Source organism: Hylaeus anthracinus, unplaced genomic scaffold, assembly GCF_026225885.1.
Source record: "Hylaeus anthracinus isolate JK02 unplaced genomic scaffold, UHH_iyHylAnth1.0_haploid 12001, whole genome shotgun sequence".
Taxonomy (NCBI): domain Eukaryota; kingdom Metazoa; phylum Arthropoda; class Insecta; order Hymenoptera; family Colletidae; genus Hylaeus; species Hylaeus anthracinus.
Window position 1 is genome coordinate 2,468,394 of NW_026534348.1, and position 17,131 is coordinate 2,485,524.

A 17,131-nucleotide genomic window follows, 5' to 3' on the forward strand; every position below is an offset into this window, starting at 1 on the left:
CGCTCACTAAGTCGGTCAGTGGGAGCTGATTTTAATACCAGTGGTGCTATAGGTACCTGCGTTGCGTTTCCTTTCTTTTATTATGCATTTATGAAAAATAAAGAATAATTGATTTAAAGGTATCGGTAGCGCTATCTAGTAGTAACAATGAGAACTATTTTCACTACAATCTTGGACGTTTTCCCACCGATGGCGCCACTAATTAAATCAGTAGCCATCTAGCAGCCACTGGGGGAACTATTTTCACTACAAACTTGGACGTTTTACCACCGATAGCGCCACCAGTGTACCAAACAATACGCCATCTAGCGGTAACAGTGGGAACTGTGTTCTCTACTAATTTGGCTGAAGGTTCCATAATCAGAACGTGTGTCTGTGGGGTTACACACACATATCTATAAACGCACGCTTCGCACATGTATCGCAACACACATATCGACTCACACTTCGCGTATATACTTATTTGTAATTGGCAATTACGTTTAAACCTTGTCGTCGTTGATTATGATTTTTATTTTTCATGTATTTCATTTTTCCTTTGTTTCCTTTTATTTTAAACATTCCCTTAGCATCCATCGTACAGTTCAAACGTGTTTTCCAACCAGCTCTTTCATTCTATTTGTTAATCTTGTTATTAATGTTATCGTTTACGTCTGTAACGGGATAATGACTACGAACTTGGAAGGAGATCCTTAGATTTGTATTAACAGGACCAACTGGGAACAACACCAACTGATATCCAACATCAGAACGGATGACATAAATCCCCCCTACTTTTTTCCGCGCGAATCTTTAGAAGTTTATGCGCAAGCGCGATAAACCGCCGGCTTCAGCAAGTTGCTAAATCAAGGTAAATGTAACGTGTTTTGTTGAGTAAACTTAAAATTGTGTGACCTGAGTTTGCTAATGAGTCGTAAATAACTGTACCAACGATAAAAACATAACTATATCATGGCTGATGAAACAGAACAGGTAAAAACATTTGGTTTGTAGGTATGAACACAAACCTAACCTATTATAACCAAACATATTTTCATTACAGGTTCCAGCAATAAATGTTAAAGAACCATTAGACCTAATAAGACTAAGCCTTGATGAACGAATATACGTTAAAATGAGAAACGAGAGAGAACTACGAGGACGGTTACACGTAAATATTTTGTCATGCGATATGGACATCTTTTAACTTACTTCTGATCTAATAAATGCATAAAAATGTTAATTGCAGGCTTATGACCAACATTTAAATATGGTATTGGGAGAAGCAGAGGAAACTGTAACTACTGTAGAAATCGATGAAGAAACGTATGAAGAAGTTTATCGCACTACAAAAAGAAATATTTCTATGCTATTCGTCCGTGGTGATGGTGTAATTTTGGTTTCTCCACCTAGTATGAGAGCTCCGTTATAAGATCTTTTAATTAGATATAAGTTATGTATAAATGACAACCACCTACAGTTCTACATTAATATTATTAATACTAGTGTATTAGTATGTAAGTTATATTACAGGTATATTATATTAAAACGAGTATATTCACTAAAAGATTAAAATAATACAAATTTTTCAAGTATAATGTTGTTTAAAATATTACTACCTTTTTAATTTAAAGAACTGTAATGTACTATGTTTTAACACGAAATTTTGAGATTGTGCTAGGTGTAGGACAAGGCTCTGTAGGTTTTATTATTTGTGTGCTAAGATCTGCGATTCTTTGATCTTTTAGTTTCATCAAAGTTTCAAGATGAACCACTTTTTGTTGAAGCGAATTTATAACTTCATTCTTTTCCTCTAGCTGTTGTTTGAGTTTGATGAAAACTTGTCTTGGAACAGTTTTATTCGCTATCTCGTCAGAATTAAGTATTGACTTGATTGCCTCTTTTCGAACAATAACAATGTTTAGTTTAATTAATCTTTCATACCAATGTCATATGTATCATTTGTCTATATGATTCAATACTTTTTATGATTTTTTGCCTACCTCCTTTTCCATCTTCCTCGTATGCAGAGTACAAAGAGTCTCTGTCGGCATTGCAATCTTTTAAGATTTTAATTCGTACATCGGTCAACACTTTTTCAATAACTCCCGGTTGCGAATTTGCTAATTGATAAATTACATCCTTTCCCAATTTTATGTCGAGCTTAGAAAGTACCTTGCGATTCAGGGTGCACCAATTAACTATCTTTTTTGCAGTGCTGTTCCCAGGTATGTAATTGTGTATGTCCACGTGTCTAGGATAATATCGTTTTAACAACTCGGCCATAAAAACTGAAATTTACCAGATGAAAGGTTTAACACATATCGATAACTGAATAGTTTCGCTAAAATCGACAATCATTTTTTCTTGTACCACCGTCAGAAAAATCTCGAGCAAGGTTTTTCTTTGGCCTGGAAAATGTCATTTGCTCGATCCAAATGTATATTTCCTCGAGGTTATCACCGGTTTCCGATGCGAGGCTCATATTTCGATTTTATTTGTGACGATAGAATCTGAAAATAACTTCTTTATACATTGAAATTTACTAATGACATCGTCGTGTATGTCACCTGTCAATCTGAAAGTTAGTAGACTGTAAGAAGACGTTATAAACAGAAAGTATTTTGAATGCAACTTCATTCTACTTCATCTGGTTTGAGAATCTTAACAGAATTACATTCTGGACATTTCATTTTCGTGTTGCGCGCTTGCATCAGACGAAGTAACGGTAAACGTCTTAAACGGAATGATGATACCGAAATGTGTATTGCGCCATATAAACGTATAATGCCGTAGGTTGCAATGAAGTAAAATTTAATAAATATGATGCACTTTTACAATCGGTTTCGTTGTTTTCATTATATTCGTAATAATTTGTCAGTTAATGAACCGATTCAAATTTCTAGTTTGCTTAGAGTGTATACAGTATCACAGTATCAGCAATCTTTAAATCTTTAAATCTTTACTTGTAAACATGTACAAGACTGCAGTCTTCGTATTCGTGATCCCCTTACTGTGAATGTTATCTATTTCTTCACTGCAACCCTTGTGTTTTCATTCCTTAAAAATAAAATCCATTCTATACATTTTTCCGAGTCTGTAATTTATGCACAAGTGAACAGTCAAATTCGAACTAAAACTGATTGTTCGATTGAAATAAAAATTGAGGTCAAAGAACTAAAATAACTAAGTCCAGATCAGCGTGAATTTTATAAATAAAAATACGCATATGAAGATGTAGACTGATTCATTAATGATGTTTTAGTATCGCGTTAAAATAAAAGGCTATAATCATATTTTTATGAATTTCAATTTACATACATATGTATACACAGTTTGCTCACAAGTGTTCGTATACGATGGCGAAATTCGTTTAACTCAATTTTATTGATATTGCGTGTATTTCGTTGATGTAATATTCAATGTTTCAACTTTAAAACGGAATAGGTTCGTATCGAATAAAAATATTATTCTAATATTATACTGTATAATAAACCTAACGATTTTCATTTATTCCACGTAAAGGAACATTCTTAGTTGATTTGAAACAATTATCCAATTCATTTCGCATCTCTCCTACTTTCTAATATCTATATGAATCCTACTCTAATTATGCGATTACATTTTTTAAACCGTTATTCTAATACAAACTAATAACTAAGAATACAAACATATAAAAAGAACATTGAATCGACCAAATTTTATTCTCGTATACGAAAACTCGTACGAGGCACTACAGATATTTGTATCGCGTACATTTTATGTTACATTTATTTTTATCTGTCTAAAAACATGTGGTATCGAGTATTTCAAGCATTAACGCGCAGGTGGAGGTAAAACTCGGATAAGTCGTCGACATAAAAGCCTCACAAGAAAGTTAAATTGGTGAAAGAAGTTCTCGGAAAACGTGATTGTATTAAAGGTAAACAGTAGTGCGTCACAGTCACCGAAGGTGCTGTAAGACAGTGAATTCGAGCCTGCGTTCACCCGTAGTACGGCATTTATAGAAAAGGCGCACGCCCGTGTTTCACCGTAAGGTTTGGAGGATCAGTGGCTCGCTCAGCTTCAGTGGCACAGTGCACGCACGAGGGATCGAACAGAAGGAAACGAAACTTCTTCGTCTTCGATAGTTTCCTTATTCAATTTCCGCAATCTGTTCGATTTAAAAATAAAAAAAAAAAAAATTATTGAAAAGTGAATTCCATCAGTCTCCTCGTAGAATTCGAACTATATTAGAAACGTTAAATTTAAAAACTATACATTCGAAAAATATATTAACTCCTCAACGATTGATGCGTCAAGTTTTCGAACCAGTTGTATTTAAAACTATATCGTCGTAAGAGTTTCTTGTGAACGGTGTATTGATTCGTAAAAATCGCCCGGTGTCCTCTAACTGGAGAGAAACCATGGCTGACAAGAATTATTCTAAGGGTAAGTGACTAAACATATATATATATATTCTATACAAGTTATCAACTTTGTGATTGATTTTTTGAGAAACTGAAGAAACTGAGAATTTCACATTTGGAGTTTCATCTTTTTATCATCGTTTCGGGAGATCATCCATGTGACCTTCAAGCGTCCTCTGGTCCAGATCTTTATATAGTGACATATATCTACGACTTTTTCATGGAAATATTCAAACGTATAGTCTCCCGCTAGAAAACAATTTGATAATCGAGATGCAATAATGCATAAATAAATTGAACAGCAAGAAAATTTTGTTTGTATATGCGAAACGATTGAAGGGGAGAGATTCGCGTCTGATGCAATTTTAAAACGAACTCGTAAAAACGCGCTTCGTGCACGTTTGCTATAATCCCACTGGTTGATGCAACTACAATCAACGGGTCGCGTAAATTTTCATCATCCTTGCGCATTGTTGTCTCATCTCTGTCATAGATATTACAAATCCGTGATTAATTTATCCTTTCATCTATGGGATTTTATCGTATCGACGATTTACAGTGTCTCGTATTGATATTCAGTTTCGTATACCATAATTCAGTTTATACATTTCTGTGTTGTTGTGTGATATTAGAACGTACGTTCTGTTTAACAGAAATGTAAATTTTATTTATTTAACGTATCGAATGTGTAACGTAGCAAACAATATACTAGATAATGTAATATTTTGTCGGATAGTCCTTTTATTTAATTACATGTCCCAATCGATCAGGCATATTTGAAGTAATTTTTTCCAAGTAATCAATTGCAATACACTTCCGAACTTTCAAATTCACATTTCTGTTAAACAGATGTACGTTCTAACATATCACACAACAAAAGATATATCAACTGAATTATGGTCAGGTGTAGATTGCAATAATGAATAAAGTACTATACCGTTCGAATATTAATACGAGTCACTGTAGTTCAAATTTAATTATTAATCAAAATATAGCGATTTGTCGACCTTCGCAGAATCCAATTTAGATATTTTATTTTTGCATGTTACGTATTCAACAAGTGTGCGTGGAGGGGTAGTCTGGAACCATATTTTATGTTCCACTTGACCTATATTTTCAATGGAAATAACTGTGACCAATAAACAGCGACGAGAACACAAATAAAGAAAGGGCGCCTCGAGTGTTACAAATTACAATCATCATTATTGTTAGGATGAAATTTTAAAGATTCGTGAATCTATATTTGAACGAGTCAATTGATCAACATTTACCACGTTTATTAACACATTCGCGATCGGCAGGTATTTTATTACGTTTCTAATACCGAGTACCGACGAAAATAATAAAATTCTGAAGCTGAACATTGCAAATTTCTATCGTTAAGTTGAAGATAATAAAAATTACAAAATACGTTTTGAAATATCAATGTTGTGAATATGTAATGTATAAAATAAAAAGATTTTCATAATCAGGAAATAGAATTTGAAGTGATGTGAATTCACGTTAGCGGTCGCGATTGTGTTAAACTATCATTTTGGAAAATATATGAGTCAAATATATATTCCGAGTAAAAATAAATTTCTCAAATAATACGTTACTAGGTATAATATCGAAACGAAACTTTTATACAATTTCTCATTAAATTATTTAAAAATTAAAGAGTGCTGTAAGATAATATAAATTGTCGAGTACTCTATCAGATGTTTTCCACGATATTTCTATCGGATACGACGTAATTACGTGGAATACAATTTATAGAGTTAATTTTAGAACATGAAGAAAACCAAGTAGAATATTTATACGTGAAATACGTCACGTAAGGAAGCGCTATTTTCACTTATACGTAATTCTGGCGCTTACCGCACTCGTGCCAAGAAGTGATGTCGAAGACCTGAAAGCACGTTCACCTGTGTTTCATGCCATTCGACACGTCCTCCACCCGTATTTTGTGGTCACGTGTCACCGAGGATATCACGTTTCAAATACATCACGTGACTTTCTATTACAGATTTTTTTTTTTTTATTTGAAAAAAAAACAGACCACTATTCAATTCCGAAAGAAATATTGAAATCTCGAAAATTTCTTTCTCGCGTGCAATTACTCATAAAAATCCGAAAACTTTGTCAAGTTGTAGTCAAGTAATAATCCTCCCTTAAATTGAATATTATTTTTAAATATATTTACCAGTTTAATAAAGAATGAAATATTTACAGGAACAGGGAGTATCATGCTCCCTATGCGATACGTGATGGCGATCATGGGTTCTATTGGACTCGCCATCATTTATGGGTTTAAGGTAAACGTAAGCGTAGCGATTGTGGCTATGGTAAACCACACTGCTGTAAAACTATCCTCGATGCATGACTTACGAGTCGAGAATACAACTGCGATTACCGCGGAAGAGTGTCACCACGACAGTGTTTCTTCTGATATGGCAAAAGCTGTCGTCGAGGTACATAAATTACATATTTATATTATTATATCTTTTAGTAGAGTATAGCAATAAAAAATTGATACGACCGCTCCTCTAAATCAGCAAAAAGCATTTTAAAATTCTTTCGGAAATACATAGCTCAGAGTTCAATATAACAGAATCGTGCGAAAACTTTAGTTTAATAATAACGAGTTTAATAATAAACTCTACGAAATAAGTTGAATAATGTATCGTACTGTCCGAATATTTTTCATGTACAATATTTCTAATTTCCCTGAAAGATTTTTCCAATTTTCCAATTAAAAATAATTGATTTTCCTAACTTCTAGACCCGTTTCTTCGCTTTTTCTGCCCATGATCGTGAATTATTCAAACGAGGTGATATAAATGGAAATCGATGCTTACTGAATGCATTTCTTTATTATAATGACCTTTTTACACGACAACTTCAAACAAGTGCTCGTCTAAGTTTGTAGATAGCGTTTCTTTTACGCAATTCGGTAGAGTGGGCAAATAAATAATTTGGTGACGTGAAAACACGCTTTTTTTTTTTGTAATTGAAAAACAAAATTTTTTAAATATTTTGCACGAATCTGTTACATTGAACTGTAAGCTATGTATTTCCAAATAAAAGTTATTATTATCATTAAAAACAAAAGTGAAAACAAACAGTTAGTGGGCGAGTTTGAAATAAGAGTACAATTGAATGTACTTAATTAATTTATTTATACAGGATGGTCCGTTTGTATGGAACGAACCATTGCAAGGTCTTATTTTATCGTCCTACTTTTGGGGGTATATGGCGTCGTTGCTTCCGGGAGGAAGAATGGCTGAACTATTATCCGCGAAATGGGTGATGAATGGATCCGTGCTTCTGAACGTCGTAGCGTCTATACTATCACCTGTTGCTGCCCAAATCCACTACTCCCTCTTCATCGTGATGAGAGTCATTCAGGGAATCGGTGGAGTTAGTATCGAGACACTATTAAAACAATAAATATAAATCCATGTATTGCTTGCCATATTTAAAACAAATATTACAATTAAGCTGCGATTTCATTCATTTATGATGTATATTATATGGAATACATATGCAGAATACAAATTATATAATAACATAATAATATAAATATTCTATTTTCCTATACAGTGTAAAATCGTAATTGTATAGTATAATAGTGAGTAATACAGAGATATTTTGTACTATAGGGTGTAACATTTCCTGCTATGCATGTCATGGTCGCCAAGTGGGCTCCACCGAATGAGAGAAGCGTTCTCGCCTCGATCGTTTATGCGGGTAAACAATCACTTTCTATTGCAATATGTGTCTTCTTCTTTCGCTATAGAAGTAAACATTTGCTTGCTACAGGAACCGCGTTAGGTACTGTGATTTCTATACTTCTGACGGGTATACTAGCCGCAAATCTCAATTGGACATGGATATTCTACATAGAAGGAGCACTTTGCTTAATTTGGTGCACTGTCTGGTGGATATTGATCGAAGACAGCCCGGAAGAACAAACGAAGTTTATTACCCAAGAAGAGAAGGACTACATCATGCAGTCTTTGGGCCACAGTAAAAATGTCATTGAAAAAAAAGAGGTTTATTGATTGTTATTAAATTAATGTTTAATAAAATTGCTCGTGTATTTAAATATTTCATAGTATTTCACTTTACAGAGATTAGCGGTTCCGTGGGGGGAAGTCCTAAGGTCTAAGCCATTTATGGCTATTTTAATAGCACACTTCTGTAGCAATTTTGGTTGGTACATGTTGCTTATCGAGCTGCCTACATTTATGAATCAGATTTTAAAATTCGACATGAGCTCGGTAGGTATTATTGCTTCAAATTAGATAGAAAAAATATCTAATTAACGTGACGTCAAAATGTTTTTGTTCTCAGAACGCTGGTCTCTCTTCCATGCCATTCTTATGCATGTGGATTTTCACTATGATTCTTAGTAAGGTACTAGCCGTTATGCAGAGTAAAGAATGGATCACGGTAACAACGTCGAGAAAAATTGGGACACTCTTTTGTAAGTTTCTCATTGATATCATCCAGTGTGTATATTAGAAACATGAAACGAATATAATTAAAAATTATTCCAAACGTTATTTTCAGCATCTATAGTACCCATGATCTGCTTAATAGGAGTATCTTATGTTGGCTGTAATCGAATATTAGCTGTCGCATTAATGACAATTGGAGTAACTTGTATCGGTGGAATGTATAGTGGATTCTTATCGAATCATATCGATATTGCTCCAAATTTTGCTGGTACACTCGTTGCTATTACAAATTGTGTCGCTACTATTCCTGGATTTGTAGTGCCGATATTTGTAGGAAAATTGACGCACGGAAATGTGAGTAATTGTATCAGCGTCTTATTATTTATCCATTCAAATCTGAATGCACAAGAATATTTTAAATATAATAACACTTTATTCGTTGACTATTTTATATATTTCTATTTACAGCAAACTATAGGAGCCTGGCGAATCATATTTTTCGCGACTGTCGGATTGTACATAGTTGAAACGATAGTTTACACTATTTTTGGAAGCGGTGAAGAGCAGCCCTGGAACAAAACTAAACCAACCGACGAAGAAGCAAGCGATCAGACATTATCTTTAAAAGACGATACTAGGATGTAAATTTAATTTATGCATAGAACGACTTGAAACAATATTTATTAATGTCGTACGTATATAATATCACAGTATTACTATAAATACGCATTTTTTCGACCTTATATCATGTTAAAATAAGAACTGTTATTTTATTATCTGTACATAAAAAAGACAGTAGATAAAAAAAATGGGGCCCTTTCACACAAAATGACTTTTTTTACAACAATTTGTATTAAGCGTCAGAAATTACACATTGAATAATATTATTTAAAATACTATAAGATCATATGTAATTATACAAATATTTACAGTTCAGGTACAGATGTTATCCTAAATTTTAAAATGTATTTTCGACTCACTTACCTTTATCGTACCCTTACTATTTTACAAAAATACATCGGTCCCCAATTACTACCGAGACTAGGGACAACGATATGACCATACTTTAAATCAATATCGCCAAATCTATAGATACACTTCAAAGGCGACAATGCTTCCGTCATATCTCTACAACAATTATATAGAATACAAATAATAGCTACAAATAGTACGAATAATCTTACTAAATATACGTACTTTACGATCATAACGGAATCACTTTCTTCCCATGCTCTTTTTAATGCTACGTGCACAACACCATCGTTTTGTATAGGACTGAGGGAGCATGTTGCATAAACAACAATGCCTCCAACTGATACCAACTTTAATGCATTTCTAAAAAGAGGAAGTATATTCATTGAATACCATGTCAAACAAATAACATATATATATGTATATATGTGTCATAATACATGTACACTAACGTTAAAATTTCAGATTGAAGTTCTGGGATTTGTAATCTTTCCTTAAGTCTAGAAGGTTTAAACATATTGTTTTCGTCACAGTGTAATACATGTCTATCTGTTGTGCACGGCACATCGACTAAAATCTAGAAAAATATAAATATTGACGCATTAAGTGTACGTTTTAGAACACACATTATTTAAGAGATGTTAATCGATAAATAAACGTTTAGCAGTACCTTATTGTATATATCTTTCTCGTCTATTACTCGAGCATCCTTTTCTGTTACAAATAAACTTTGCTCATCACATAAATTTAATACGTACTGCTCCATGACATTGTTTATTCTGTTCACTCTAGACTCCATTCTATCATTAGCCACCACCACCTTAGGCAAAAGCGTTTGAAGAATAGTTAAAGTTTTACCTCCAGGTGCTGCACACATATCGAGCACAATATCACCTAATTGTAAATCAAGGGCTAATATTGGTAATATAGATCCTCCATCGAACAAATAATAATCTAGAAAATAAAACTTCTTTATCAATAACATTTACATGCATCTGCTTCGGTATTTTTCTAACTTCATCACAAACCATCACATACATATTCAATATATTACTTAGCCCAAAATTAAGAAAACAATACAAACCTAGAACACCAGTGGTTCCTTTTTTTGGATTTGGGAACCTGGCTTTACTTTCTCCTTCGAAAGTATATGCATGCAAATGTTTTGGGAATGGAAGAACATATTCTTTTACAATATGTACTTTAAACTCAGGTGCTTTATTGTAAAAGTCATAATGATCGGATTCGAGTACCCAATCATCCAAACCTGTGAAATTCATTTATATAAATCTAATACGTTAATCATTAATGTTTTAATAAAAAATGTTACTTAAACTAACCCTTTATTTTTGTGGCAGGTATATACTCGTGAAGCAGAGATAAATTTTTGGATGAATCAATGATACGATTAGTTTCTACAGCTACTTCATTTAAATCTTTATTTATAGATTGTAATTTTATAGATTGTAGTGGTTCCTGAGTTTTAATCAACTCTTCATTTTCTTCTGATGTTAACTCCTTTGGTATATGTTTATGATCAGCTGGATAGATTGACTCAACTTTAGTTGACTTAATATTAGATATAAAAGTATCTATTGAACTCTGATCATTTTTAGTCTCAATAGTTTCGGACTTGGGAGAATGAGCTATAGTTTCATTAAATACATTGTATAATGTTTTCAAATTGAAGGCACCAAGCAACTAAAATAATTTGTATTGTGTTAACTTCAACTTTGTTTCTAATCAATAAGTTTAATATATAAATTCATAACAAAATATACTATATAATAATAACATTTATGACAACAAACATACCTCCAAATCTGATTTTATCCTTTCTGTATCACTAAAATTATTAACCACAGCTATATATTTACTTTCTTCTTTCAGTAATGCAGCCCGTATGAACTGCCAATTATCTCCATATACAGACCCATAAAATTCATCAAAGTGTTTCAATGCTTTGTCTTTTGCAGTTTTCTTTTTCCTTAATACAGTCTGTGAAATGTAATTATTTAACAATTATTAAAGAGAATGCATTTGCAACATGTTTACAGTTAAACAGAATAATCAATTGTTAATTATAGAAGTACATGAATACAAACCCAATGATTTGGTCCGTGTTTGCACCTAACCGATACTTTTACGAGTTCTCCTAATCTTAATTTATTAAATAGCAGAGCCATTTCTTTAGAATGTTCACAAAATGTATTTAAAAAGTTTTAGCATGTTGAGGTTATGCGCTTCGTGAAGTTTCAAACGAAAAACAGAGGGTGCTTACCACTGAAATAGTCAGACACCAGGGTCGGTTACATGCATTGGTGGGCCCAATGCAGAACAAAAATATATTTTTATTTCTGTATAACATTAATTTTAAATGAAAGATTTTATATAGTAGTTCGTTCACAAAGCAATAAATAAAATTATTATCAATTTCAAAACGACGTTAGAAAAAAATCAAGCAACGGGCATGACTCTCCGAATATGGAATTCTATGTATTGTTATAACGTATTTATTATACTATTATCTATATTATCTTATCATACTACTTTATTGTAGTACTATATCTATTTTATGAAACTATTAGAATGTTATCTTCTTATGCTCTTATATACTTATATTATATAAAATAATATACCCTACGTATCGAATGTGATATTAGTTTAATACTTGCACAAATAAACTATTTATAAATTTTTTTCCAGTGAAAAGTAACCTGTGTATAGTTTAGAAATCGCAATTCCCTTTTTTTTTGTGAGAATTCTCAGTTACGACAGATGTTATATCGTATGGTAGCTGTATAGTTGTGCTTTGTAAAGTAAACATTGTTATTATTTTAAAAAGTTTACATAGCATCTGTTTTCGACAACTCCCTACCGCTCGTCAACCTTGCTGGTCCATGTCCTGAATTGCAACATTTGAAATCCGATAACCCTTAGATACGCTCACTTCTTTCTTACAACGTTTATCTAAGACGTCTAAGGGAAATTATTGTAAAACTTTATTGATTTCTGAGATATTCAAATGAACAATTTACCTATAAAAGAAGAAACGAAAATGAACTGTCCTAAATAGCGTTTACGATACGTAAACAGTCAAAGCGAACGCACCCAGAGCTCAGAGGTGCCAAGGGCGGTAAAACGTGTTACAAGATATCGCCAACCGATGGCGTCACCTGTGCATTCGGTTTTCTTTTAAACGCAAGAAGTGGTCGACGTCGATTAACCGTTAGTGAGAACTGTGTAAAAGAAGAAGGGCGTGAACTGCAGGCACAGGTGAAGCAGGACACCGGCAAATCCACCCGTTACGGTACTGTTGAAGCTACTTGACTAACACTGGCCGTCGCGTTTCCTTTTTTTTTTCCTTTATCAGTTCAACGCTTGTTTCTGCGTAAACCGATTTTTGTTCCGCTATCCTCGCGTTCTTTATCGCGGCAGGCGCGACAGAGGGAAACATACAAAACAAGACACGCAATACGTATCGTAGCTACATATTATCAGATGCGGACACGACAAGGAAGCGACGTATTCGTCGTGACATCGAGATGAGAAACGTGCCGAGCAAGATGGAGCGAATGAGGGATGGTGGGGACTGGGGGGAGGGGGGGACAACACATCTTTGCGCTCCCCTCTTGCGAAGGCGCCCGTGCGCTATGAAACGTGGCTGTTTCGAAAGTTTCAACTCGAAGAGCCTATTTTAGATGCTATAAACCGTTTCGACTTGTAAATCGTTTTCGGCGGTGTACAGGTCTCGGTACCTGAACAATAGGATTGGAATGGATCCCGGGAACTTGGAGGTTTTCCCGATGATTTACGATACGCTGCCGCGCGGAATTTTTTTCTTCCCGTAATTCAAACGTTAGGTTATGTCGCGTCGCATCGTCCCTCGATTCTATACGCGTTTTCGAGAACACGGGACTCGACGTGAAAATAGCGTCGCCGCCATACACCTCGAATCTCGAGATATCGAAGTTCTCGCAACGCGATTCAAGTTGTAAACGACTAGAACTCCTTCGCGAAAGTTTTATAAGCAGGTCTCGAAACACGACTTTAAAGTTGACCGTTGTTTCAAGTGTTATTATCGCAAGGGTGACACGCGAATAAGATATTTGTTATTCGAATAACGGAGACGGGCGAAAAAGTAGTTCTATTCGTTATGTAAATGATAAAGGGATGTATAAAACATGAAGTGTGCATGCCTGTGTGTTCGTTAGCATGTGTACGTGGGATATTGTATGCGGTATTTCTGTTCTGGATGTCATTTTTGTGCGGATCGGATGTTTTTTGTGAGTACGTGTAATTTTATTTTTAATGTGGTTTCTATGTGGTTAATAGCGAATTTTTGCTTTTCACGTATGTTTTTGTGTGGTATTTCTCGCATTTTTGTTCGGTGTATGATTTTTTGTACCGCATCTGATTTTTATATCGTTTTTGTGGTACCTGTTGCTTCTTTGCGTGTAATGTATTTATTGTGTGGCATTTGTGTAGTTTTTTTCTAGGTCATGGAAAATGCTATGCAATCTATACAAAAATTCTAATAAAAAATCTATACAATAATGTTTTTTTAGAAGGTTGGTAATTTAACATTTAAAAACAAAAAAAACGATTAAATATTTCTACTTCAACTAAAGTTATAAATGATTGAATATGAAGGCACAGAATTAATGTTTACATCTAATATATTGTATCATTTAATAGCTAAAGAATACAAATTTATTTGCAACAAACGTATTAAAATTTATCTAGATAAAGCGTTAGTCGGTATACGTTATGTAGATAAAAGTGTATCCATCTCTGCTAGACAGGCTTTGAGTCTCAAGTTCTCAGAGCTCGAGGTACTGTTCAAGCCATAAACTCTACCCTACCCTACCCTACCCTTTAGGGTCGAATCTCACCTCTTACATGCAAGCTTCGAGGAGCTCAGCCTTTAAGGTTGAGCCTTAAAGGGTGGTTTCTACTTTCGGTCGTTAAAATGTGGTCGAAATTAATATGACGTAAGGTGACCTATTTTTGCAAGAGTGTGCAGCGTTTATGTGCCGTAATATGGTCACGTTAAGGTTAGGACTGAAGCTATTTACGAAGTATTCGGAATCCGAATTTCTCCAAAACACCGAATATCCGAATATCGGTTACATTAACACCTGTTGGATTTTTAAAAAACACAGTTTATACATATATCTGCAAAACTATTCTGAATATTTTCATATCGGATTCATGAGTAAATTTATAATATTTCGGCAGGATTACGATTTCCGTGGCGCCGCGATTTCACTGCGTCTTTATTTAATATAATTTATCAGAAAAATAATGCTGTAAATTTTCTATTATGTTTAGAAGTTATATTCATTTCAAGTTTGTTAACATCATATTTATAAGGTAAACGGAATAGAGAATTGGTTTACGGCACTGTTTCTCTGATAAATTATATTAAATATAAACACGGTCAATTGTCCTGCGGCTTATTCATACATATTCACCGATATATTCAATCATGGTCAACGTGATAATGATGTATTAGATAATGTAAACAAGTCAAACAAACGTGATGTTATGAAACTTTAAGTAAATACAACTTGTAAAGTAAACACGATAGAGAATCACTGTTTGCGACATTGTTTCCTACAAAATTGTATGAAATAAATACACGGTGAAATCGCGGCGCTACGGAAATCGTAACGACGGCCGAATACTTTATTCGCGCGTTCGGATGAAACTCCTAGCCCTTGTTAAGGTTAAGCTCGAAAGCTTGGACGACTCCCAGCTTTATACCTTGCTATCGTGGAAACATTTCGACGTGTCCCGATATCAACAATGCGAGGTTGTGAATCGAGCGAGGCCGGCGCGATAATCTTGTTACCCTCGAAACGCGTACAACATACCGGTGAAAGTCTCCACTGTACGGTAGACACGAGAGTTCAGTGTTCTCGAGGGGAACGAAAGGAGAACGTTGCGCCGGGAGATCAGCTCTTTTGCTCCGTGGAGATCAGTTTAGTCTATGGGGTGCGGTAAAACCCTATGCGCTCCACACACTTGCACGGTGTGCATGCGTGTTCATTGTCACGCATACAGAAACTCTTCCTCTCGATGAATCTCGACGACCCGAATCGCTCGACAGCGAAGCTGGTTTCGTGGATCTCTTCATGAGAGGCACGTCGTACGCGATTTGTCGGGGCACGGGGTGTGACGGGGACTCGAGGCATCGTAAAGGCAATGCACTGTAAGGAGCTCACGACGACTATACCCTCTCCCAACCCCTCCCCTTGCCCCCGCGCCGTCCGCCCTACCTCTCGATCTTTTGCCACCGTCCCTTTCTCTCCCTTCTTTCTTTTCGTTCCCTCTCTGCCTACCCTCCTTCTCTTTCCCTCCCTCGTTCCCTCTCTTTCTCTCTGTCGCTCTTATCAGAGCCTCGACTGCACGACCTCACTCATACTCTCCCGTTCTATTGCTGCTCGGCTGATCTCTCGAGGAGGGGCGCGTTAGGGCGCTTCGCCAGCCACTCGCGCATCTTAAACGTTTCTGACTTGGTGCGTGCCGAAATTTTCTTCATACCATATTCTTTCTGTCCTTCTCTCTGGCCCTCGGACTCTCCCATCAAACTCCACCCTCGCCCGCTCTAACGTTGCTTGCCTAATAAATCGCAGAACGGCAAGATTCGACGGGTAGGGTGCAAGTCAGAGTCGGGTCTTTTTTTACCCATGCCGATGATCTTTTATTTATGCACTCATCTCTCGATTACTGACGTGCTTTCTATGACCATCTCATTTCATGCGATGTCGATTCAAATGATCGAGAAGAGGACTTTTTTCTTCAAAACTTGATCCACAACCTACTTTCAACATTATTCTAACCTTATTTTGGTTGATTCGCGACGAGTTAACCAAATGCTGTTGTTTAGATAATTCTTCTTAGATGTCTCTGTTCGATCTTCGTAGTATTTAATCGTTCATCGTAAAAATGAAATCGAGATGACTGATAACTAATGACCGTTCACCAACGATGGATAACGATTGATAGCAATGGGTGACGATTGATGACGCTTGATTGGTGATGGATAATTTCCCTTCTACCTTGCAGCGCGCCAATGTAGAAGGGAAATTGTAACCCTCAGGGGCTGTAGCTATGTTTAATCGTAGCTACGGTACGGGCTTAGCGATCCCGAGGTACCCGAGCCGAATAATGTAAAGCATGGTAATATAAGAAGTTAAGGATTGATATAAAACGATGTAAATGTGATATAGTAGAAGAACGCATATGTGCAAGACTGGTAACAAGCAAGACTGGACCGATAAGTACAATAATCGATGTGAAACAGATTACATACCCTTA

The 17,131-nt window shown here is 35.2% G+C and overlaps 5 protein-coding genes across 14 annotated transcripts in view; 3 read left to right on the top strand and 2 right to left on the bottom strand.

Annotated features, from left to right (window-relative positions):
- The first annotated feature begins 387 nt into the window (after positions 1–387).
- Positions 388–1,564, top strand: LOC128890887 (U6 snRNA-associated Sm-like protein LSm3). The gene is made up of 4 exons (XM_054149861.1): positions 388–494; positions 812–972; positions 1,043–1,150; positions 1,229–1,564. Exons 2-4 carry the CDS (start codon positions 952–954, stop codon positions 1,409–1,411), a joined length of 312 nt encoding a protein of 103 aa, XP_054005836.1. The 5' UTR covers positions 388–494; positions 812–951; the 3' UTR covers positions 1,412–1,564.
- A 53-nt stretch (positions 1,565–1,617) lies between these two features.
- Positions 1,618–6,697, bottom strand: LOC128890883 (sperm flagellar protein 1-like). 3 transcript variants are annotated; one of them, XM_054149857.1, is made up of 4 exons: positions 6,574–6,697; positions 2,353–2,492; positions 1,983–2,270; positions 1,618–1,879 (listed from the first exon to the last, which is right to left on the bottom strand). In XM_054149857.1, the coding sequence occupies exons 2-4, from the start codon at positions 2,462–2,464 to the stop codon at positions 1,626–1,628; spliced, it is 654 nt and encodes a 217-aa protein (XP_054005832.1). In that variant the 5' UTR covers positions 2,465–2,492; positions 6,574–6,697; the 3' UTR covers positions 1,618–1,625. The 3 variants fall into 3 exon arrangements, with proteins under 3 accessions (XP_054005832.1, XP_054005831.1, XP_054005829.1); XM_054149856.1 differs by lacking the exon at positions 6,574–6,697 and adding an exon at positions 6,249–6,562; XM_054149854.1 differs by lacking the exon at positions 6,574–6,697 and having other exon boundaries at positions 2,353–2,671.
- On the top strand, positions 3,808–9,510 carry LOC128890873 (putative inorganic phosphate cotransporter). Of its 5 annotated transcripts, XM_054149840.1 has the most exons (9): positions 3,808–4,410; positions 6,603–6,841; positions 7,557–7,790; positions 8,033–8,120; positions 8,193–8,425; positions 8,504–8,653; positions 8,727–8,859; positions 8,946–9,187; positions 9,302–9,510. In XM_054149840.1, exons 1-9 carry the CDS (start codon positions 4,386–4,388, stop codon positions 9,476–9,478), a joined length of 1,521 nt encoding a protein of 506 aa, XP_054005815.1. In that variant the 5' UTR covers positions 3,808–4,385; the 3' UTR covers positions 9,479–9,510. The 5 variants fall into 5 exon arrangements, with proteins under 5 accessions (XP_054005815.1, XP_054005814.1, XP_054005813.1 ...); XM_054149839.1 differs by having other exon boundaries at positions 8,033–8,425; XM_054149838.1 differs by having other exon boundaries at positions 8,946–9,510.
- LOC128890874 (5-methylcytosine rRNA methyltransferase NSUN4) lies at positions 7,667–12,161 on the bottom strand. Of its 4 annotated transcripts, none has more exons than XM_054149845.1 (9): positions 11,911–12,083; positions 11,621–11,803; positions 11,146–11,506; positions 10,890–11,072; positions 10,476–10,759; positions 10,258–10,382; positions 10,031–10,168; positions 9,818–9,961; positions 7,667–7,805 (listed from the first exon to the last, which is right to left on the bottom strand). In XM_054149845.1, the coding sequence occupies exons 1-8, from the start codon at positions 11,989–11,991 to the stop codon at positions 9,820–9,822; spliced, it is 1,497 nt and encodes a 498-aa protein (XP_054005820.1). In that variant the 5' UTR covers positions 11,992–12,083; the 3' UTR covers positions 7,667–7,805; positions 9,818–9,819. The 4 variants fall into 4 exon arrangements, 3 of the variants coding, with proteins under 3 accessions (XP_054005820.1, XP_054005817.1, XP_054005819.1); XM_054149842.1 differs by lacking the exon at positions 7,667–7,805 and adding an exon at positions 9,274–9,413; XR_008460699.1 differs by lacking the exon at positions 7,667–7,805 and adding an exon at positions 9,499–9,665 and having other exon boundaries at positions 9,764–9,961; positions 11,911–12,161.
- A 558-nt stretch (positions 12,162–12,719) lies between these two features.
- LOC128890871 (protein tramtrack, alpha isoform) overlaps positions 12,720–17,131 on the top strand; it is a 90,901-nt gene continuing 86,489 nt past the window's right edge. The window contains exon 1 of the mRNA XM_054149830.1: positions 12,720–13,115. The gene's annotated coding sequence lies outside the window, so the exon portion shown is untranslated. The remainder of the gene's footprint in view (positions 13,116–17,131) is intronic.